The 23,279-nt window shown below is 59.2% G+C and overlaps 1 protein-coding gene across 11 annotated transcripts in view; it reads right to left on the minus strand.

The window, feature by feature from the left end:
* Positions 1–23,279, minus strand: part of IKZF1 (IKAROS family zinc finger 1) — an 84,200-nt gene that overhangs the window by 38,476 nt on the left and 22,445 nt on the right. For all 11 annotated transcript variants that reach the window (XM_039862844.1, XM_039862834.1, XM_039862841.1 and 8 more), the window contains exon 3: positions 22,279–22,398. In XM_039862844.1, the coding sequence (XP_039718778.1) occupies positions 22,279–22,398 (120 nt within the window). The remainder of the gene's footprint in view (positions 1–22,278; positions 22,399–23,279) is intronic.

Here is a 23,279-nt window from a genome sequence, read left to right on the forward strand (position 1 = left end):
TACACTGACACATTTATACTGACACACACAGTCACACTGATACACACCGACTTACACAGACACAGTCACACTGACACATCCAGACACACAGAAACCCACCGACACACTCACAAACACACATGGACATACACACACAGATACACACTGACACACTCATATTCATACTGACACACACTGACACACCCACACGGACACCCACACGGACACACTCACAGTGACACATGACACACCCGCACAGCCTGTCTTGCATCTCAGTCAGACTCCTAAAAGGACACGATCACCTGGTTCTTTGCCGCGAAGGGCAAGTGACAAGTCTGCTTCACAATCCCGCTGCCGAGGGCATGTAGTGTCCCCGTGTCTGCCCTAAATGGTACTAGATCCAAAACTTTCTGACAATTCTAGGAGGTCATTCTGTTATTTTTCTCCCATGTTTAAAGAACCAGAGTAAAAACATGGTGGTAAAACTAGCTCGCATCATAATCAAAAATTTAACTTCAGGGCTGGGACAATAAAGTGGACGAATGGACAAGAACACACATGTGCACGTCCAGGCCGACCCCCTCCGAGCGAGTATCATTCACAAAGCGAGGACGGGCAGAGCGGGCGGGGCCTGCTGTCCAGGGCACAAGTCCCCGGCCGCCGTGTCCCATTTGTGGAGATGGCCGGAGGCACTCTGGCGCCGGGATTCCCACCGGAGCGTCTGGAGGTGCTTCGACAAGTTCCTCATCTCGTGCTTTCGCAGGCGGGCAGCGGGCCGAGGGGCCCTTGCGGCCGGCCTGCCTCCCGAGGCCTCCCAGCTCAGCCGGGCAGCTCCCTCCGGAGACAGGTTTTGAAATGAATGAAGAGTTTCTCCTCTTCCTTGTTTACCGAGAGAAACGCTGGCCGCCTAGGAGCTATTCTCGTTCTCAGAGAAAATGTCTGATGACCTCTCGAAACTTTTACATTTGAGTGGGCCCTTCTCAGAATTATTTCTTTCAATTTATTCTTTGCGAGCTAACACGTTCGAGTTCGCCACGAATCTAAAACTGCCTGCTGAGCAGGGAGGGAGCTGAGGGTGGGCTGGGGGCCAGGTGAGGACCATCCTGCGTGCCCCGCCGCCCCGTCCTGCTGTCCAGTCCCCCGCGTGGCGGTCGGTCGGTGACCCGGGCACTCCTCACAGCTCCAGTCCTTTGCCACTGCCCACTGATGACACAGGCCCCTGAGGAGTTTGTTTCAACTTCGGCGCCCTCGCGTTTCTGTCCGAGGACAAGGCGAGATCTCAGCGGCTCCACCACTTCCTGAGGCTGCTGGGGAGCGGGGCGCGAGGCCCTTCGCCCAGGACCCAGGCCCGCCCTCCCCCAGCCCGGCGACCACCCCCCAGGCCTCCTTGGCGACAGCTCTGCGTGACTCCAGGCCCCACGCTGCTCCCGCCCCAACGCGGCGTGTTGGACGCTGAAGTGTGTGTGACGTGACCTGAGCCCGCAGAACCGAGACACTCAGCCCTCCCCGCACGGGCACACGTCAGGCTGTCGATTCGACGAGCTTTCATGAGCACCTGCAGTGCCACCTCGGTGTCACGGACTGCCACATCCTGCCCTGCGGCCACAGGCCTGTAACTGAGGGTGTCGACTCTACTTTTAAAGTCCTTCCCAATACCAGGAAAAGAACGGAAATGCCAGGCCGAGTGACAAAGGGCCTGTGACTCCAAACCTCTGAGTTCTTTTTCTCCCTTTGGTTTTGGCAAGTTGGTTTCTTATCTTTGAAACTTGTTCTTTTCTTTTTTTTTTCTGTCTTAAAAAAAACAAAAAACAAAAAAAACCCTAAACTAAACTAACGACATGCTGGCAAAGGCCCCGCCTCAGGCGCCGCAGAGCCCGATTGCTGTGCCCGCGTCCCCTCAGCTGGCCTGGCACCCCACCCCCGGCGGGGGCGACCTGGAGGGCCCCTCGTCGGCCCGGCCCTGTGCTATCTGTCCCGCCCCGGGCATCTGCCTGAGGCTGCAGGAAGGGCCGCGCTCGCCCTCTGTGGGGTGGCCCTTGGCCGGTAGGGGGTGCCACTCACGCCCCCTCCAGCACCCCGTGCGGTCTGGGGCCCCGTGGACGCGCCGACACTCAGAGGTGACCTGCACCCCTGTTCTCTCCCCTTTTCCTCTCCTGCCTAGGGTCACCTCTGAAATGGAACCAACTCCCTGCTCACAGCGCTTCTGTCCGGGGCCGTGGCGGGCGGCCCGGCCGGAGAACCACTGTCCCCTCCCCGGTGAGGGGGCTTCGTCGGGGAGCACCTGGCCTTTTTAGTCCTCAGCGACAGATAAACACTAACAGAATCCACAACCAGCACCATCCAAGGCAGATGCTCTTGGGGGGTCTGGGGGGTTGGCTTTCCCCGGGTCCTTTGTCATGGAGTTTTAAGTCGGTCCCCGCATCCTGGCCGAGGGACGTGGGATGGGTCTCCCACCTCGTAGCAGAAGCTCCGGGAGAAACACAGGGAAGGGCTGTGGGCGCTTTTTAATGAAGAGAAGTTTCAGTAACTTACTAAGTAGACTTAGAGATTCGCTAACGAGAGAGACCTGGTCTCACTTCTGGCCTCCGTGTCCCCACTGGAGGACTGGCCTCCATGGTCAGTCACTGCATTTGGTGACTTCGGAGGGCCCCTCACCTCACAGCAGGAGTTGGGACGAAAGGCGGAGGCTGACTTTTCATTCCATTCTCCTCGCGAGGCTCAGCACAAGCACCGCCAAAACTCAGGTTCAGAGGCCAAGAGGAGAGGGAAGGCCGGCAGACGGGTGCCTGGGCACAGCCGGACGCCCGGCCCAGCCTGGGGACGATCAAGAGGACCATGCTGATCTCACGCCCTTGACATTACTCACGCTCAGAAGTTAAACACCCATCTGCAGCCACGGGTGGCAACGGGTCAAGGACGAGAGAGAAAGTAAAATTGGCCTCTGAGGCCACCAAGTAAAAGAGAAGTAAAAAGACTTTGACCCAGAACCCACGCGCTTACTCATGGGTGAGTCCCTGGGCCCTCACTGCGGACCCAGGCGTGAAAACGAGTCAGCGGTTCTTTCTGGACCCAGGGGATCTGAAGTTGCAAATGAGAAAGGGGAGAGGGAGATGCTGGAAACACTGCCCCAGCGGACAAGAGAATCCCGAGCCGGGTCATTCAGGGCGGCGAGCAGCTGTCCACACCGCGCCTTTTTCTGAAGGGAAGTCAGATCAGGGACCACGTGGTCGCACAGACGCACGTGTCCTTTCTGGCTACGCACTTGCAACCTGAATCACTATGAAGTGAGGAATGTTTGCTGAGAGGGTGAATGAGCGGAGCCTCCTGCGGAGCCCTTCGCGGTGTGCAAAGCGTGTGCAAGACCCTCACGGGGTCTTCCCACCACGCCGAGCTTGGTGTTTACAACAGTAAACTTGAGTTAGGAGTAGAGGGGAAAGTATTTTCAAGCGATTCTAGAAAGAACACACGGGGCCTGGTAGGTTCTAGAAAGATTCCTTCCCCAGCAGGGTTAAAAAGATTCCAGAAGCGAAACGGGACAGGCTCGAGCGGCAGTTCAGACAGTGTCATCACGAGGAAGCGCCCCCTGCCCACGAATGCCACACGGTGAGGCGGCTGGTGGCGGAGGCGGGCTGTGCCCATGAACTGTAGACACACACTGTGAACGTGAGCGTCACACCGGGATCAGCCGAGACGCCACGGGGCCCGCCGACCTGCAGGCCGAGCGCCGGGCACAACGACGCGCTCCTGGTCTGCGTTCCTGTGCGGACATGTTGTGGCTCCGGTGGCGACTGCGTGCAAAGTGCACACGTCTCGGGCAGGGGTGGGACCGGTCGCTGTCACTCGCTTCCCGGGTCCTACTGCTGGGACAGTAGATAATGGAGGAAATACAGAACCTTCTGAGATTAAAAACAGGAAATGGGTGAATTCAGTGCCCCTTCTGGGAAATGATGAAACGAAATGTGTTTCAGCCTTAAGGTGTAATCATGCAAAACTTGGTTTATCAAAGTTCTCAAGACATGTGATTTTTCTTCATGATAAATGACTTTTTAAAATTAAAAAAAAAAAAAACTAACAAAATGGTTACTTCCTTCCCCTGTCATAAAACCACAAGTAGGCAGATGCCGGGGCATTTTCTATGAACAGACAATAAAAAGGGAGAAAGTCCCCAGTGGCCAGCTGTGGTGCGGTGAGCTCCCCAGCGATCTCAGATCGGGGCGTAGAAAGTTTATAACCGGCTGGTTTTATTCAGGGATGTGAAGCGCAGATTGAATTAAACCACTGGAGTCGCTGTGTCAAAACACGGCAGAAAGCACGGTAAGCGCTTTCCGAAGCGGGTCTTCCACGCCGAGTGTGCAAACCGGAAGCCCACGCGGTCTCCGCCCTCGGGGCCTCGGTGGCCCCGGGGCCCACAGGCCACCGGGCCGGCAGGGGCCGAGAGTCATCTCCCCAGCCTGACGCAGAGCAGCCGTGCGGTGACGGATGCAAATGAGAGGGGGACGGCAGACGGGCTGGGGAACCGGACGCATGAATGTTTCACACTTCGCTGACACATTTCTAACGGTCACGGACGACACAGTTACCGGTGCACGACGCAGGGCCCTCACCGGCGCCGCTGCTGGGACGTGCGATCGGAACCCCATTTCCCTCCCGGCCGCTGTCTCGGGCTGGGCCGAGGAGGAGTGTCCGTGTGGACGCGGACTCACCCGCCGGCAAAGCCTCTCGCCGTTGGCAGAAGGACGGCAGCGTGGCTGGCTGATGGGGTCAGACACTTCACCTGTCTCACCTGCTCCGTTCACGTGATTCCCAGATGGGCCCGGGAATCCCACGTGGCCTATACGCTGTGAACACGACGGAGGCGGCGGCCACAGCGGGGGGTGTGGGGGGTCTGCAGCGCCTTCTTGAGAAGCAGAGACTGGCCGTGACCGGCCGCCCTGGAGGAGCCTGCCCGCGCAGGTCCTAGGACTCCCCTGCACGAAGTGGCAGCAGCACGTGGCTGCTCAGAGATGAGGGCCACCCGGCTCTAAGCCGGGAGGTCCCCAGAGGTGATGCAGACCCAGGCCCGCGGACCGCAGGACCCCCAGGAACCCCCACTCATGTGTCTGCTCAAACGCCCCGGGCACCTTTCTCCCGCTCCTCGCCTGGGACCTTACACCCAGCTCCGGGGCTGTCGAAGCTTCAGCTTTCTGAATGAACGTGTCTGGAAATAAGACGAGCTGTCGTTTCCAGAGCATGATGCAGCCTGTGCCCAGAGGGGCCCCATCTGCCCCCAACTTCCTTCCCACAGACCCTATGACATTCCTTAACATATGAGAATTTGCCCATAAATCTGAAAGGGTTTCAATTAGGGTGATCTATCTGGACGATCTGGATGACAGGCAAAGGATTACGGGGTGCAGACGTGCCGTTGTTCCTGGGGGTCAGGTCCCAGCGGCTGGGTCCCTCGCCGCCCCCGTCACGCCCCGTCACACCCCGTCACGCCCACGCTGGCTGCCTCGGGGCCGCGCTCCCATCTACGTTTGCGGGAGGCCTTCTCTGAGGTCAGACAGCGACCATCCCCTCGGCCCGCGCAGAAACCGAAGCCGCCGCTGTGGCTTCCTCGGCCCACGACGGTGCCCTCGTCACCTGACTCCCCAGTCGCCCTCTGAAAACCCTACGCACCCTCGAGGGACAGACACTGTCCTGCCTCGTAAACGGCCCGCGCTCTCCTCACCAGCAGCGCCCCCGCCCCTGCCCGTCGGGGGGCCTCCCTGTCTCCCCCGCAGCGCTTGTCCCCGGAGGAAGGCTCGGGGTGCCCGGCTCGCCCTGGTCCTTCATCATCCTCAGCTAGCACTGTGTGAGCAAGGCCGGCCTGGACGGGGGACATCACGACCTGATCTCCCCACCGGCATCTGAGGCCATTTAGGATTCAGCGCCAGGATCTCCAGAGTCACTCGGCTAGCGCTTGCTCTTCGGAAAGTAAGAGAGATCGTAAACGAGCAGACCTAAGATAAAACGTGACAGCGACTGACAGTCTTAAGAATAAAGGACTCAGATCGGAAAACTTGGGTTCACACAGGGTGCGTGATTTGAAGATCAATCGGCCTCATTAATGTGATAACCAGCCACGTGGCCGACGCAGCCCGATGGCTCTAGAGCCGACTGCCTGCCCTCTCACCAGGAGGGCCGGGCGCACTGCAACCTTCTCATCAGGGACCCGGAGCTGGCCTACCCCGCGGGGAGCGCCTCAGACAAAGTGGCCTCCACCGGCTGCAGTGACTGTGAGCTATGACAGGGCGGAGCCTCTGAGCATCCTTTGTGAAGGACTCCGGCACAGGCCACTGAGCGGGCACCGGGGACCACGGCGGCGTGGATGACGGCTCACATGCTGACGCTGTGGGTGCCGACGCCTCACCTGCTGTTCTGTTTACTTGTTTCCACGTCCACCTGCAGGAGACTTGCTGGCCTGCAGCCACATCTGGCTGGTGCTTCAAGTTGTCCCTTCCTGACACAGAGTGGAGCCTGCGCCCTCCGACCCCGGGCAGAGCCTCTGTGGCCGCTACGATGACGTCTGTGTCATCGAAAGCCCCACGTCTGTGCCCTGACCTCGGTGGCACTGTAACGAGGAAGCAGCACCTGACAGAGGCGTCTTACCGCAAAGAGCACGCGGAACAGTTTCTCCGTGCACGTGTCCACTCTCTTCTTCGAGGTGAGAATTTCGCTAACAGCCAATTTGTGTGGCATCTCAGAAATCATTATCGGCGATCTTTTTCTCCCCCGCTAGGACTCATATGCTCTTTCCGTGGCTTCTGAAAAGTCAGACATGTCCTTTCCAGCGGCAGCCATCGAAGACTTCAAAGAATTTGTTTTTCTGGCAAGTCGAAAAATGAATGTCCTTCCCTATGTCTTAATGAACAATTAGGGAAGGGTGCCAGCTGATGGGAGTCCGCAGATGGCGTCTCTGAAACGGGATTGTCTTGGCGATGCCCCGTCCATCACAGGACGGTCTCGTGACCTCCTTTATACTTCGTAAATGGGAAAAGAACATACTTCGTACTTCGCTCGTGGCAAAGGGTCTCTCCCGCTGCCCAGCCCCCATTTCTCCGCGGACCTCAGAACGGCAGCCTTCCTGACCCAGGGCGCTGGGAAAATGGGTTGGGGACCCACCCCCGGCAGCGACACGGTGTTGCCAGGCAACCCCACGACGGCGCAAGCGCTCGCAAAGGGAGCCGTCACACACGCTGCTACCGCCGCGCGCTCCTCCTACCCGACGTCCCCTCACGTGGACGCTCGAAGGACTCGTCTGTGTCTACGGTTTCGCGCCCGCACCCGAGCGAGTCGGGAGTTACAGGACACGACACCAGACACGTCACCTGGGCCCTGGAAAGTCCAGATGCACGGAAGGAGCAGTCTGTTTAAGGGGACACTTCCACTTACCAAGTGAAAATTAAAAGAAAAAATGTGACAGACGCTCCGCCTGCCAGGCCGGCCTCACCTGGAATGCGAGGAACCTGAGAGAATGTTCCGGAGGGAGTGAGGGTGGGTCTATCTCCTTTTGCCTTGATGCCTGCTGTGACTTCTGCTCATTTTAAAAAACTTGCAAAAGCTTAGTTTTCGATGGTTTCGAAAGCCTGGATTTGACCCCAGGCCTTGTTTCCTGACGAACTATCAAGGACTGGCCCCTTCACACACACACGTCCTGACAACGGGGCCAGCGATGACAGAGGACCAGGGACCAGAGTGAAGAGCCCCAGGGATGCCAATTAAAAAAACAAACACGCCTGCTGCCTGAACGCGAAGCGGCTGTGGACATCAGCGTCTCGAGGGAAGGACGTCTGTCCCTCGGCTCCGCCCCTGCATCGGGCACACACAGTTGTCCCCCAAAGGCAGCGCCTTCCCTGCCAAGGCAGCGACAGTCTTCGGGGGGCGTGTTTGAGGAAGGGCTCAGGCTCACTGAGCAATGCCCAGGTGGGGTGACATCAGAGAGGAGGCGCAGAGCAAAGGCGTGGCTGCGTGTGCTGTGTGGCACGGGGGACGGCGACCGTCCGCAGAAGGCAGTGTCCCAAGGACCGGTCACAGCTGTCGCCGGCCATGGGCAGGGCCCTCGCACTTAGGAGAAAGCGTGGACAATGCCGCGGCTGCAGGGAGGACCCTGACAGACGCACGGTCGGTCCCGGCGTCCCCAACGACCCGCGCCTTGTGAAACCTCGCGACGTGTCCGGGCAGGCTGGCCGCTGCCCGCCCCAGGACGCGAAAGAATTTACGGTCCGGGTGGTGACAGCTGGCGGCTTCCACGTGGACTTCGGCCTGCGCTAACTGGGCGCTGAGCTGGTGGTGAACGCGTCGGGCAGAGGCCGTGTCCGCACAGACGCTGTCCTCTGCGTCTGCTCCGTCCACGTAAGGACAGAAGCCGCCCGTCACCTTTTCACGGGGGGTGGCCGCGCTGCAGTCAGTGCTCTCAGCAGAAGCAGCTGTGAGCTTCCACGCACTGAATTAAAAATTTGAAACTAAAACCAGCAGATGTTCAAAACCGTGCAGAATCATCCAAAAGACAAGAAGATAGTTTATTCTGCATTTTAGGTGAGTTTTTTCCCTTTTTACTACTTTTACCTCTCTGCCCAGCTCTCCCTCCCTCAGGTAGACTTGCTGAACCCCGGAATCTTCTCTCTCTTGGTCCTCCCCCGGCACCGTGCCTTGCAGAGTGCCCGGGGCAAAGCAGGCCCTCCTCCCGCGCCTGTCTGCCTGACCGAGCCTCTCTGCTCCCTGCCTCCTGGGATGCTGGCGCCACTCGAAGCCACCGACCCGCAGCCCCTGCTGGTGTCAGCGGCTCGTCTGACTCCCCGAGGGAACCTGCTCTCAGTAGCTTGACTCCCCTGACGGCTGGCCCAGCAGGTGTAGACCTGGGGCTGCACTCAGAGACGACGTGGTCTGAGTCACATTTCAACATGCGTTCAGGTTTCTTTTCAGTTTTCGAGGCCAAGTGGGATGAACCAGACCTGCCAGGGACGTGAACGTGTCGGTACGAAGGTGGCTCCACGGACGGCCACTCACCACGGCTGAGGTCCGAGGACGCCGTCGGTCCGCATTACTTGTCCCCTTGCGGGTTGGGAGAAGGCTGAGGGGGCGTCCGTTGCAGACGCAGACGGCAAGGCCAGGTCTAACCGCACGGCGGAGCTGACAGGGTCCCTCTCTCATCTGCGTTTGACTCGATTTCTTAGCCGACGCGTCTTACTTTCCCTCTGACTGGCGGAGTCGCCCCTGCCCTCCCCGCCGCCCTCTCCTGAGGGATGGAACGCGGCTCCCTCCACTCACGTTCCCCCCACCTCGAGATGATCTACACCTGCCGCGGGGACACACGATCGGGAGGAGAGGCGCCCTGGCTGCGAGGGCCCTGCCGGCTGGCGTAGGGCGCGCGGGCTCGGCGCAGCGTGCACTCACCGGCTCAGACGTCTGCGCACCGGCCGCGGCTCTCAGAGCCGACACGCGGGCGCGGCAGAATTCCATGTGCTCACACGAGCTCGGGCGACCAGTCCGGGACTGCAAAACGCGTGTCCTGGAGAGCCCAGAACGTGAAGGTGACACGCGATCGGCGGGCCCGCACAGCCGGCAGCGAGGACGGTCCCTGCGGAGTGACTGCGTCGGGGCTCACGGGAAGGGACAGGGACGTGAGCACGGAGGTCACGGGGCACGGCCCGTCCCCCCATCCAGGCAGGAGGACGTGCAGAGAGCGGACACGCGGCACCTCGGTGGCCCAGTGCAGCCCTCGCAGGCAAACCCCCTTTCCACGGCGTGGACGTGGGTGTGCGAACATGTGGGTCATTCGGGGTGCTCCACAGACGGGGACAGGGATGGGGGGCCATGTGGCCGTCAGGCAGAGCCAGGACCTGAACCCTGAGCTTGTGCTTCAAAAACCTCTACAAGAAGTTGATGCCTCCCCCAGAGGCGTGTTTTAGGGTGAATTTGTGAGCGCGGCCGGCCGGGTGCATGGCGCAGGCACGTGGGTCGTGAAGCCCGGCCCTCCTACATCGCACGGCCCTCCAACACACTCCCCGGGGAGCCCGGGCGCATCCCGGCCACAGCGCCAACCCTGTCACCACAGTGGCCTTGTCCTGGTACAGCCCCCTGTGCGAAGCAGCTTTCTCACGGCCGGCAAGTCCTGCACCCTATAATCCCTGGCAAGTTCACTTAGCAAGCAGCGGAAAGCAGGAGCCGGGACCTGGAGTTCGTGTGGCTCTGACTCCCCGGCAAGGCCATCTGTACTGCCACTTCACTTACTGTCACACAGGTGCCAGTGCCTGAGGGCGCGGGGCAGCCTCCCCTTCCTGCCTCCTACAAGACCGATTCCCGATTCCCGGGCCAAAGGTTTCAGCCGCTGGCCGCTGGACCCCGGCGATACAATTTGGTGCAACTGTATCCAAGATCAACAGGAAGGAAGAAGGAAGGAAGGATGGAGGGAGGGAGGGAAAGAGAGAGGGAGAGAGAGAGAGAGAGAGAGAGAGACAGAGACAGAGAGACAGAGAGAGACAGAGAGCGAGAAGAAAGACAGGAAGAAAGGGAGAAACAACATCAAAAGACAGCAGCCCGACCACAGCCGCGCCCGAACGCGTGACCCTGGATCAGCGCTCAGGAAGCGGAGCAGCCACCAATGCTCACGCGTCTCCTGAAATGCGAGGCGGGAGAAGGCGCCGTCAGCGAGCACGGGCCGTGGCACGGGAGGGCGGGGGTCTGGGCGCAGCGGCTCGGCCTGGTCGAGTGCCGGGGGGGTGGGGGGCCCCTGGCCGGGCTGTCGGGCCCGGGTGCCGAGGAGAAGTGCAGCCCGCTCGCCGCTTCCCCTCCCCCTGAAGAAATAGAAAGAAAAAAGCCGCTCCCACCACCACCTCTGCCCGTTGCTTCACCAGGTTGCAGCGCTGTCTTTTAGGAAGTTATCGAGAAGCTTCGCCCGCCACAGTTTTCGCAAACAATTTCACACGTGCGGCGGTGCTGGTTGTGCAGCTTGGTTCTCTGAGCACCGGCCTCTCCCGGGAGGGGCTTGAGGTCTGCAAAGCAGCCGCCTCGCTTCAAAAACTCAGAGGGGTCCCCCCCCGCCCCCCGCCCAGAGGATAAACGAAGACCAGCATCTTTCTGCGTTAATTCAGCTCCTGTGCTTTGGAAAACGAATTTGTTTTACACGTTTTTATTTTATTTTGTTTTCATCACCGACTACTTAACCAAACGCCTACTGGACCCACGGTTAAAACAGAGCTATGCAAAATAAGTCCAGATCAGGTAAAAGTTGAACTGGATTTTTTTTTTCTAAATCATTTGTGGCCCCAAACCGAAGAACTAAAAAGCAAACTGTCACATTTGTTTCTGATGACAATCGAGAAAATGTTTTGAACACAAAACCGATTTCAAACCTACTTTAGCGAGTTGACACGTGACTAGTTCTGGGATAAATTTCAGCAAGGATTAACCTAAAAAGTTTTCTATAATATAATGACACATTCTGCTACCGAACCCTAGAGCTGCCCCCACCCCTGGTCACTCCTACTACGCACAGGTGGCTTCTGAGCACCTGACACGTGGCCGGCCCAAACTGGGATGTGCCAAGGTGTAAAGTGATGCTGGGTTTCAAAAACTCAGTGCAGAAAAAAAGACGAAAACATCCACTAACGATCGCTGATGCCGAGCGCAGACTTCCACGATAATATTTTGGATAGACTGAGTTAAAGAAAATATTTTAAAATTAATTCCCTCTGTGCCATTTTTTTTTTAATGTGGCTACTTGAAAATTGATAATTACGTATGTGGAGCTCACTGTGTTTTCACAGGGCTGAGCTAGCCTAGAATGTTCGATCCCACAGATCACGAGCAATGCTGCTAATCGCTCATCTACAAAACCTCTGTCCCAAACGCGGGCTGTTCAAGGTGGCCACTCTCCTAAGGCACGAAGCCTGGGCTGCTGCCCTGGAGATAAGTGGCAAGACCCCAGAGCCACTATTCAGAGAGTGTGCGTGTGCCGCGCGGGCACGGTGCGGGCCGCTTTTAAGGCAACGTTCAGGAGAAACCCTTCAGTGACAAAAAATAGTTATTGAAACGGGAAAAAACCCTTCAGTGACAAAAAATAGTTATTGAAACGGGAAAAAAAACAAACAAATGAACAAATAAACCCTTGACAGAATTTTTAACAACCACAGCTATGAAGCCAAACATAAAAATCGGTATTGAGATTGCATATTGGTAATAACAGTGCTGCTTTAAAACTGTGAGTGAGCGCAGGGTTTACAGCAGCAACTGTCACCTTTTCGGGATCAAAACCACTTCACGTAAAACCACAGCATCTCTACTGAGTGCGGATGTCACCCAAGACTGCTTCAACTGTAGCGCTGAGATTAAATGAGGGGTAGCTACCCCGGATGATAGCTAATTGTCATTATTTAACGTCACGTGGGGGACAGAGGCCGACGGAGTGCTCCGGGCGCTGGCAGAGTCATATGTTTATCGCCATCGCGTTCAGTGGCAGAGCGTGGAGATATTGCCCCGGCCGCAAAGTGCCGATGGATTCCGAGCATCGTCATAAACATGATCGCGCAGGCGCCCGCGGGGCTCTGATAAAAGTCTTCTCGTCATTTCAGCAGGCTCTCACCTCTAGTGCGACAGTCCTTCACTCTGAGAGAGCGCGCCTTTGCCATGTGCTCTAACGGCAGCCAGGACCCCGGCCCGTGGCCTCCGCCCATCGCGCCCGCCTGGCGGTGAGGTCCCTCCAGAACCGTGCCAGGTGATTTCAGTGGAAACCGACAGTGTAGCCACATCTCCAGCAGAGGACGTGCCCTCCTGGCGGGCAGCCTCGCAAAGGCACGCCCTCGCCCTGCCGCCCAGATGCCTGCAGCCGAGCTCGCCCCTGAAAGTCGGGTGCAAAGGGCAGGTCTTCCTCAAGGAGCTACAGGTGTCCGGTGCCCGGGAGCAGGACGTGGCGGAGCCTCCCCGTCCTTCGGTGACCTTCAGCTTTTGACAGTTGCCCTAGCCACTCACACGCAGCCAAGCCCTTGCTGAGAAAGTGTCCTAAGGAAGCCACTGCACGCATGGGGACAACTGAAGAGGTCACCTCCCACATACATCTCAGACTTGTATTCAATTCAAGGAACTCGAATTCTTTGAGAACACCAAGTTCCAGCCCATGTTTTTAGGGACAGCACGAGGCCAATGCTTTCCTGGAAAATCACTGCCATTTAGTAACATGTTAATGTCATGCGGACATGCCCTGCTTTGTATTTTAAGGTTCTTCAAACCAAAATAATAGCAAAAACCAAAATAATAGCACTAGTAATAATAACATCTCACGAACAAGGCACAGAACACTTCCCTAATCATACTCCCCCAGCAATAAAACTAAAATGCTGAAGAAGACTTGGACTGACTAAGAGAGAGAGTGTAGCTGGGTGACAGTTCCATTTTGTGGCATCGACAGCCAAGAATCATTTAGCATCCGCTCCTGTTGGACAGCCTACGTTTCTCCGTCACTTGCCCACGGCTTCCCGACAGGCTGGCTCACATAACGACCCTCACAGGACAATTCCCGCTCTCTCGAAGCTGCGTGTCCTCAGAACTCTATGAAGCCAGTGGGCACAGGTCAGCCCGCCCTCAAACACCAAAACAAGAGGCCGGTTTGTAGCATGCGCCAATTTCTGTGGTGCAAATCCTTCTCACCACGGTCGCTTCAAGCTGCTGACAGCTGAACCAGAAAAAACCCACAACTTTTCTGAACCTGCCACAGTCCCCAGTCCCCCTCCCTCCTCGCTCCTTCCTGGGCCACCAACTTGGGCACACTTTCTGAGTCTCTAGGAGTTTCTGTTCTCTGCCCCAAACCTTTAGTAGGCAAAGGGGACAGATCTACAGTGCTGTGTGAACTGTGTGCAGGCTGCTGGGACCCCTGGAGAATGCTGGGCTTATCTCGTGGCTCAGGCCTGGCCTGGAGCTGTGGAGCCAGCAGGGCGGCTCCATGGGGGCTGGCTCCCCGAGCTCCCCACATGGAGCGCCTTCACCTCAGTGACCCGGGTCTGTGGAAACTGCCGGGCTGCTGAAGCCTCTGCTGTCTGCAAACCTTTCTGCTTTTGCATAAAAGGAGGGGAAGCTTCTTTTTTTCTGGGTTATATTTACACTTCCCAAATCAGAAAATGTCCTAACCAGATAGGGGGACAGGTGGCAACTGGCAACCACAGCTCAAACCTTTTTTTTTTTTTTTTTTTCCATTTCTTTCCGAAACCCCACGTAGAAGGAAAGTTAACGAAATGTCGGTTGGGTCTTTGACACACAGCTAACTCTTCTTTCAACACAGATGGGACAAAGCAGAAAAGAAAGCTGAGCCCCAGAACCTGGAACAGGAAACAGCGTCGATCGATCTGCTCTGGGGACAAGAGTCTGTGTGCCCCTCACAGGCCAGCGATTGCAACGGGGCCTGAATTTAAGATGTCGAGATAAGATGCCAGCAAGGCGAACATGGTTTCGCTGGCAAAGTAAACAACTTTTCAGACTTAACAGGCGCCTCTGGAGACAGGAAGTGAGCCGCAGAAGCCGGTCGGAGGCGCCAGGACCCGGGCTCCGAAAAGCCTTTTCTGGTCGTTTTCCCTACGGCTGTTCGTTCCTTTCTCATTCATAGGTCAGGTTTTAGAACACACTGTCTTCGTTAAAAAATCTTAAGTCATCTTAAACGGCCCCCCGGACGTGCAAAGCTCCGGGGAGCCAGGAGTGACGGCCCGCGGGAGCACGGGGTGCCACGGTGAGGTGGCGGCGCTGTGATCCCAGTTCTCAACATCCCGCCACGGGGGGACGGCGGCCGCTGCACGCCAGACACCAGCCACGCTGAGGACGAGTGACCTGCAATGACCTGGGCGACGGACCCGAAGCCCAGATGCCGCCTTGAATTTTTCTCCTCGACTTGTCCTCCCTACTGTCCCAGCAGCTCCCTCCTCCCTCTTCCTCCTCCTCCTCCTCCTCTCCTCCCTCCCTTCTCCTCTCCTCCTCCTCCCTTCTCTTTCCTTTCTCCTGCTCTTTTCCAGTGGACAGGATTTGGATACTTGATGTTGGGGATTATATAAATTCTAGAGGATGCTTTCCACATTTGGTAGAATTGGGACTACTTATTGTACACTGGTCAAGGGCGTTTCTCTATTGCAGGCCCTCCGAGATTCTCGAGTGAGAACACACTCGGGCCAGGGACAGGCCAAGGCGGAGCCCCTCCCCGCCCAGCTCTGATTTTGCCGGCCCTGCTCCCCCAGGACCCCTGTTTCCATCCTTCCTCTCCACCTGGTCTCCACGGGCCTTCAACGTAGTCATGACCTCCAGATTGCACTCCCCAGCTCCGCTGCTCCCTGTCATCGCCTGCCTCCACCACGGGCGCTCGTTCGCACTTTGGACGTGGGCCTGCACCCCCGGCTCTTCTGGAGATTCCCCGCACCACTCGCGCTTAGTCACGCTTGGTCCCCTCGCCCTTAGACGCCTTTCTCTCAATCTGAACGACCAACTCTTGCCTTTTCCTTTCCCTTTCAGACGATTCGCACTTGTTCCTCAGGGTCCTTGCCGACCGGCTTTAATCAGCTCTTCTCGCCTTGCCTTCTGCTCAGAGATAGCCCTGGCTGAGAACGTGCAACGGAATCTCTGCCGCCCAGTCACCAAGGAGGGGGCGGCCGCCGCTCGGCCCGCACCCACGTGGAGTGAGGGGACAGACACCGCGGCTCCACGGCCCCGCCCCTCTCCCGCCCGGGGCTCCCGTCCGGCACACACCGTTTCTCCCCCTAAACTGTCACTGGGGTGATCTTTCCGACACAGAGGCCAGAAGGGGCACTCCCCAGATGGACCGTTTAGCAGGGTCCCCCCACGCCCCTCCCGACAACCCGGATACCCCAGAGCAAGTGCCGTGCCCCGTGCTCCCTCTGCACCCGCCCTGCTCCCCGTTCTCCTAACGTCACGTGATGAGTGTCCCGCCCCCCAGCCCGGCTGCGCCCCGTCTCCCTCCTCCGTGCTCCTCACAATGAGCCCTGCTGATCATCACTGCTGCTTGGCCGTGAGTCGCCAGCCGCTCACCGCTGGGTCTTCGAGGCAGTGGCCACACCGGCCTGGCCCAGCAAAGGGCCCCGTCACCGTCCCTAACCCCTTGAGAGTCAGGGAAGCTCGAGTCAGAACGAGGCCGGGCCCGCTCGGACGGTGTCTGCATGAAGCCCACAGCGGACTCGGCAGAACCTGGCGACTCTGCCTCGAGCCACACGTCGGGGACCCCCAGGATGGCAGGCTCATTAACCTGCACGCAGAAGAGGACAAGGACATGCTGGCGCCGTGACCCAGGAGGGCACTGTCCCCAGGCGCCCTCCTGATGGGCGTGACCTCACCAGGGGGTGCAAAATGACCCCTCCACCGGCCGGCCCGGCTGGCTTCTCCCTCCACCCCAGGCCCCTGGCGGCTGGCAAGGACCCGATGTTGGCGGGGACGCCGTGGGCCTCGCCGGCCTGACCGCGCGCTGCTCCCTCTGAAGGCCGCACTCCCTAGGGGCCTCAGGCCACTCGCCGGGTCCCCGTGTCAGGGCTTCTCCTTGACGTCACCTGCTAGAGATGTCGCGGGCTCATCCGGTCTCCCGTCCTGCAGAGTATCTACAGTGACCAGAAGAGATGATGCCGACAGCCACAGTGACCGCACGGGCGACCGTCCACCAGTCAGCACCTGGTCAGCGATTTCCATATGTCATGGCGCTGGGCGAGGTGACTGTTCTCACCACGTGGGGACTGACATGGCACAGAGCAGCTTCCCAGGGCCAGCGAGTGAGTCGAAGAGCCAGGGACCAAATATCCCTACGGCCCAGTCCTGCGGGCAGGTGACCAGCCCCTCCCGGTGACCAGCTCCTCCCGGTGACCAGCTGCAGTCTCTTGTCTCTACTACATGTGACACACACACACCACATACATATATATGCATACATATATATATGACACACATGTGATATGCATATATCATGCACACAATGCGCGCGCACACGTACACAGACACACACACACACGCACGTGCGTGCACATACACGCGCACACACACACGCACACACACCGGCTTTTGTTTTCTCCAGGGGCCGTCCGTCCAAATGCACGATCTCCGCACGCGTGGCACTGCCCGTTTTTAAATGGCTCGTCTCGACCTCTCTTCTCAAGACCCAAAGGCTTAGAGGCGGGCAGGTCATTTTTTAGATGCTGCGTCTCATGTTTTTGGGAATTCGGGAAAATGAGGGTCTCTCCAACTGCGGCACCTGGTTAGGCTACGTCACGGTGACACCATCCACCGTCTCCACGAGGAAGTCCAAAACAGAGACAGCAAATTGCAAGGCGGAAAATAAACGATTTTTAGAACATGTCCCATCGAAACCACTGCACAGCACGGGCTCTGAGGAGGGCGGGGGCTCAGGGAACGGCCATCAAGGACCCGAGCAGTGTGCTCGTAGTCACTCTTCGGAGGACAGGACGGAACCCCAAGACCTGGGGACCCCCGGCGTCCAGCCCGCCGTGTGCGGCGTGAGGCACACAGCGTCCCGTTCGGGCGTGCGTGAGCTCGGCTGCAGCCGGGCTCAGATGCTGAGATAAGGCTTCTCCCGGCTACGGCGGGCCGGTCGGTTCAGAGGCGACGCTGCAGAGATAACGGCGCTTCCTCTAACTGCCGATGCGATAAGCCGGGCACCGCACCGAGCGCCGGCCGCCCCGCCTCCCCGCAGACCGAGCTGTCTCTCCCCACCCTGAAGGCTCCCCCGCGGCTCCGCTTCCCCGGCTGTGGCAGGGTGCCACGGCCCCTCGGCCACGCTGGCCCTGGCTCGTCACCCTGCGGGACCTTCACAGAGGAGGTGAGATGTGGCACCGCAATATGAGCCCTCCTACGAGCCCACATCAGTCTTCAGACTCGTGACTTTTACCTGGAGGGAAAGGACCGGAAGGGACCTGGCTGTTCTACACGTTTCATCACGGTCTTGGAATCCGAGGGGGGAAAAGCAGGATTTCCTTCCACTTGCCTTTTTCTGTGCGTTTTTGCCAGGGCGATGCCAGCCCTCGTTCCCTATCCACAGGGACGGGCGTGAGGCGAGCAGGGGCGGAAGCACACGCCAGGACACGTCCGGGCGGGTCCAAACACGCTATGGCCGCACGTCCAAACCCAGGCCCAGCCCGACGCCCGAGGTCGTCTGAACGTCCAGTGACGTCCGCACGCTGCCCGGGGACCTGTCCCCCCGCGTCAGTCCGAGTGCCCGGCCCGTCGCCGACGCGCCGCCCCCTGCGCCGGTGCCGACCCCTCCCAGCCAGACCCCGGCCCCGCACCGCGGCTCAGCCCGGCTCCCGCTGCCCCGTCTCTGCTGGGCCGCCGGGCTTCCCGCCCCGGCCCCGGCTCATCTCTGCCCTCCCGCCCTCCTCCCCTGCAGCCCACCGAGCCTCTCCCCAGCAGCCCTGAGCATCCTCGGGGAGGGGGCCTCCTCCTGGCCCGCAGCCCAGCCCGTCCTCTCGGGGGACGCACCTCCAGGCCTGGGGGTCAGCGACAGCATCCGAGAGCTCGGGGATCCTCGCTCAGCCTTAGGACATGGAGCCCACACGAGCAAGGTGAGGGCGAGGCAGTCTCGGGCCATGAAGAGGGCAGGCGAGTGCTAAGGGGTTGGGGTTTCTCGTGCAGAATGCTCAGCCGTCCATTCCCGCAGCGGCCGCTTTTAAGAGCCACTGGTCACCAGCTGTCGCTGAGCAGCCGGCCCCGTTCTCCGCCTTCCTGTGCGTGCCGTGGCTGACGGGGTAAATTCGGGGTTGCCTTAAGAGGTCACTGAGAACATCCTCTGCTTGACGCAGTTTCGCACACAACCACTTCAGAGAGGGGAGCCGTGTCTCGTTTTTAAAGAGACCACTTCAGAAGAGCGAGCTGCCATCTCATTCGACAGGCTTCTGACGCCTGAGCGACTCCATCGCCGTCCGCGGGCATCGGAGAGGCTTCGAGGCGCACCGCGCACCCCGTTCCTCTCGCTCGGCCCCGGCGGAGCGCGGAGCCACGTGACGGGCTGCCGCCTGGACGAGGCCTTGTCCCCCTCACACCTGTTTTCCCATTTTTTTTTAACCCACATTTCCGTGCAGTTCGCTGGGTGCCCCTTCCACCTGGGAGAAGTGAGGGGGCGCAGAACCACTGCTTTCCCCGCTCCGGGAGAGGGCACCCCAATGCCACCTCTGCCCCGTCCGGAAGGCCACGTCTGTTCGTCACCAGGGGGTGTCCTGGTGGGTATCAGCGCTGCCTGCAGCCCGCAGCTTCTCAGAAGTGCTGTCCATCTGTCTCTGAGATGGACGCTCCGGCAGAGGCTGTGAACCCCGACGGTTTCCCACCTTTCCCTCCGTGCCCCGCCCCCGCCTCCAGCGCTCAGCGGGGTTGGCAGCGCCCTGGACATTGATCGGGGTCTGGGGGCGGCTGGCGCCCGAACCCCTCTCTCGGCCTCGCCTGCCTCCCCTTCCCGCTCGGCGTGCGGTTTGCTCGCTCTGTGACTCGTCTTGATTTTCCGTCGATGAGCGGCTGGCTCCCCGCATTCCGCGCTCTCTCCCCTTCTCCCGGCCTAAGCCGGCCAGGTCCTGTCCCCTCTTCGGAAAAGACCCGTTTCGCACACGCTCGATCTTCCGACCTTTGGGCTTTGTCCGCAGGGCGCGTGTACGTTTGTTCCGTGAATCCCTCGCGGCGTCTGCAGGATGCGCTTTGCAGGCCGGGCTGGGCCCTGGCCCTGCCTGCCGTCCCCGCTCCGTCTGTCCGTCCGTCCAGCGAGTCCCCGGCACTCCGTCCCCTGCCGCGCTGCCCGGGCGGGGCGCCTCTCCCTTCCTGTCCTCGCTCTGACTTCTTCCCAAGGAGCCGGCGAACGTGGCTCCCGACGGGTCTGCTTTCCCCTCCACGTCCCGACCCCTCCGTCTTTTCCTGTCGTCTCCCGCGCTAGTTACGCACTTCACTCGCTTCGTGCTGCACGGCACAGATTAAGTGGGTCATAAACGAGCGGCCGCCGCGCGCTGATGCCGAGTCCCTTCGAAAATCGCCGAGGGTGTCTCTCAAACTCTCTCTGCGGCTTGCTGCGTGGGGTCCCCTCCCTCGCAGACTTTTCTCCGCAGCCCTCTCCCCTCTCTAGGGCCCGAGTGCCACCTGGGCCCTGGGCTTGCCGGCTTCCCTGCCGTGACGGACGGCTCGGGCCCCATAAGAGTGTCCACCCTCCAGCACTGTGTCCCAGCGCCAACCGCCAGCTACAAGCCAGCAGAGCGGTTTTCGGGTGCTTTGAACTGCGCACCTGAAATTCACTTTCTAATAAACTTTCTCCTGGAAGGAGAAGTGGAACGACGATCTTGTCGCACAGGGCAGGGGCGCACTGGGCAGGGGCCCCAGGAAGCGACAGGCCGGCCCCCAGCCCACGGCCATGCCTGCGCTGGGGGCGAGGTGGCACCCCGCGCTCGCATCCTCGCCCCGAGTCTGGGGACAGCCAGAAGCCCCGCCGGGGCGAAGCACCAAGCACCCAAAGTCCATGTGCGGAGGGCTGTGAAGGCGTCTCTAACGCGGCTTGTCACTGGCACCAGGTGACCGTGCCGTCCTCTGCTCCCCTGGAGTCAGCCTGAGTTCCGGTCCCCTAAGGGACGTCACGGTGACTCTGGCTCCCGGGCTGCAGGGACTTTGGGGACCCACCCCTGGTTTCTCTGTAATGACCCCCACGTCCTAACTCTGATGTCCCGGCTCCTAGTCCCCTTCGGTGGTTGGGGGCACACACCCACACAGGTCCCTGTGGCCCTGGGTCCCCGAGCCCCCACTCCATGTCCCAGGTAAGTTATGAGCTTCTGGCTGTTAATGAAAAGTGCAGAGACTCATCTCGCTGGCTGGTCCAGGGGCTGGGCAAACGAGACGACACGGTCACCCCAACATTCACTCGTCACGTGCCACCTTTGCAAATCTGTATCACATGTCTGCACCACCACGAGCTTATTTTTATTGAAACTTGACTTAATGTACATGTACGAGTTTTGAAAGTAGTCGGGTGTATGATCAGCCAGTGTCACTTGCAAGAAACAGAAGGCGATCTTAAAAATAAATGCATCCGTTACGAGGAAGCATGCGCTTCCGTGCGCCACTTTGGGAGACCCCCCTGCCACGCACAGAGCCCCCTCCTAACGGGGAGCAGGCGTTCATAAACGTGCTTGTCTTCTTGGCTCATCTACACCACACGGCTTTGGTCACCACCCTTGTCTGTCTGTATAATTAACTGTGTAGCTAAATTAAAAAAAAAAAAAAAATCTCATCATACCCAAAGTCTACCTGGTTTCTGAGACAGGGAAAACGTACGAGGTACGCTTCCCGGTGATTACATCAGGGTGTCCTCTGGAGCAGCCTTCCGTGACCCTGAGACCCTGGCGGGGGCCACCTCCCCGGCACCCGACAGACACACTGTGGGTCCATCCCGCCTCACTGCAGCCTGGGTGCCCTTCGTGGTGACTTTCCTTTTGTGTGTGCAAATAAGCGGCTCTCAATATTGTAGGTTTTTTGTTTGTTTTTGTTTTTGTTTTTTAGAGAGAAAAATGAGGTAGTCCAAGAACCGTGGGCTCGTTCGCTCCTGACGACACAGCGCAATGAGGCGGGAGCTGCTCTTTGAGTCAGAAATTGATTCTGCCTGTGCCGCTGAGCTTAATGAGGACCCTGAACGTCCCTGTACCTCTGTTTCCTCGTGACGCTGAGGCCACAGTGAGCTTTCTAAGTTGGACCTGTGGCACGAGGCTGGTGGCCGCTGGGGAGGGCGACAGGGGGGTCCCACCCCCGCGTGGACAAGGTCTGTCGAGGTCTGTGAATGTGCCCCAACTGAGGTTACCTCGTTTAATTTCTAACACCTAACATTTCTATTGGTCGAACTTCCTATTTTAAATCTGACATTCAGGAAACAGGACGGGACGGATAGCGTAAGTGGAAGGTTTGCTCCTCCTCACCCGAAGCTCTGAAAATAAACGGCCCGGCCAGCAGAACGCACCCGCGCGTCGCCCTGACCCCTGTGTAAGGGGACATCCCCCCGGCGCGCCAGGACAGAAGCCAGCGCCAGCGCGTGCCCGGCCGCCCCACGGCGGTTTTGCTCTGCGTGCGGGTGTCACGTCTGCGGCCCCCGTGAGCGCCTCTGCGTCAGACATGCGGCACCACCTCGCTGACCTCTAGTCTGCATCTGCCCAGCACGATGGCCGAGGGGGACAGCGACAAAATGACCCACGCCACCTGTTCACTGTCCTGGGAAGGACAGAGGGACGGAGGTCTCGTGGGAGCGGAGCTCGCGGCAGCCGGCCGGGGGGACACCCCACTCACCTGCTCCTCTCTCGTTCTTGGAGTTCTGCTGTCCTCCCGACGTGGTGGAAAGGTCTTCGGGGACAGGCATGGGCTCGTCGCTGTCATCGGGGGTGTCGCTCACTGGAGGGCTTTCCTTCCCTGAGGAGACAAGTAGGAGCTTGAGTTCCTGGGGCCGCGGTCACCGGGGCAGGCGGGCGGGGAGGCCGGGGCGCCGGGGCCACCCCTGGCTGGGCATGGGAGGACCACACCGGGAGGCAGCGGCTGCACCCAACTGACGCTTCTCACAGGGACCGAGATCTGACTTCCTTTCTACAAAAGCATATCGTTTTTATAAAAGCATGTTTTTTAATAAAAGCCGCAGCAAAAAATGAGAGCACATAGGTGTGTACACGAAAATAAAGGTTACCGCTATTAAAGTCACGGGCACACGTGCACACGCGCGCAGTTTCTGTATCGAAGCAATGCGCCTTTCCTCGGAGTTTGCACGGACACACGTCCATGCCAGTGGCCACGCTGCCCACGGTGGCAGGTGACACCGCGCTGCTCAGGCACGCAAGATCCGCTTAGACCCTGTTCCTGGTTCCGGTCTTACGCTGTCCTCATTTTTTAGACCACCTTTTTTTTTTTTTGTTACACAGCGCTTTGCTGAAAACCCCAGCGACCAGGCTTGACGTGTCTTCCTCACCACAGCATCGACTCCCAGAAGTTCATCGACCCCCGTTAAAGGCGTCCACTTTTTTGAGGCTCTGCATCCAATAAGCCAATTTTTTCCCTGCAAGTCGGTCCCATGGACCCCCCCGCCCCCCGAGCTGGCTCCGCCACGCCCTCACGTGAGCTGGGTGTTCCCGGCACCAGGCCCGGCACCCTGCGCACAGAGGCTCCCTCTGGGTCTGCTCGCGTTCTTGCCTGGAAATATTTGGGCGGCTGCCTAACTCGATTCCGCTTGGTGCGGCGGGCAAGCTCGGGAAGACAGTGCGCCGGGGTCCAGGCCTCCGGGGCCCTGCTCCACCCTCGCGTGC

This window comes from Pteropus medius, unplaced genomic scaffold (genome assembly GCF_902729225.1).
Source record: "Pteropus medius unplaced genomic scaffold, Ma_sr-lr_union100, whole genome shotgun sequence".
Classification (NCBI taxonomy): Eukaryota; Metazoa; Chordata; class Mammalia; order Chiroptera; family Pteropodidae; genus Pteropus; species Pteropus medius.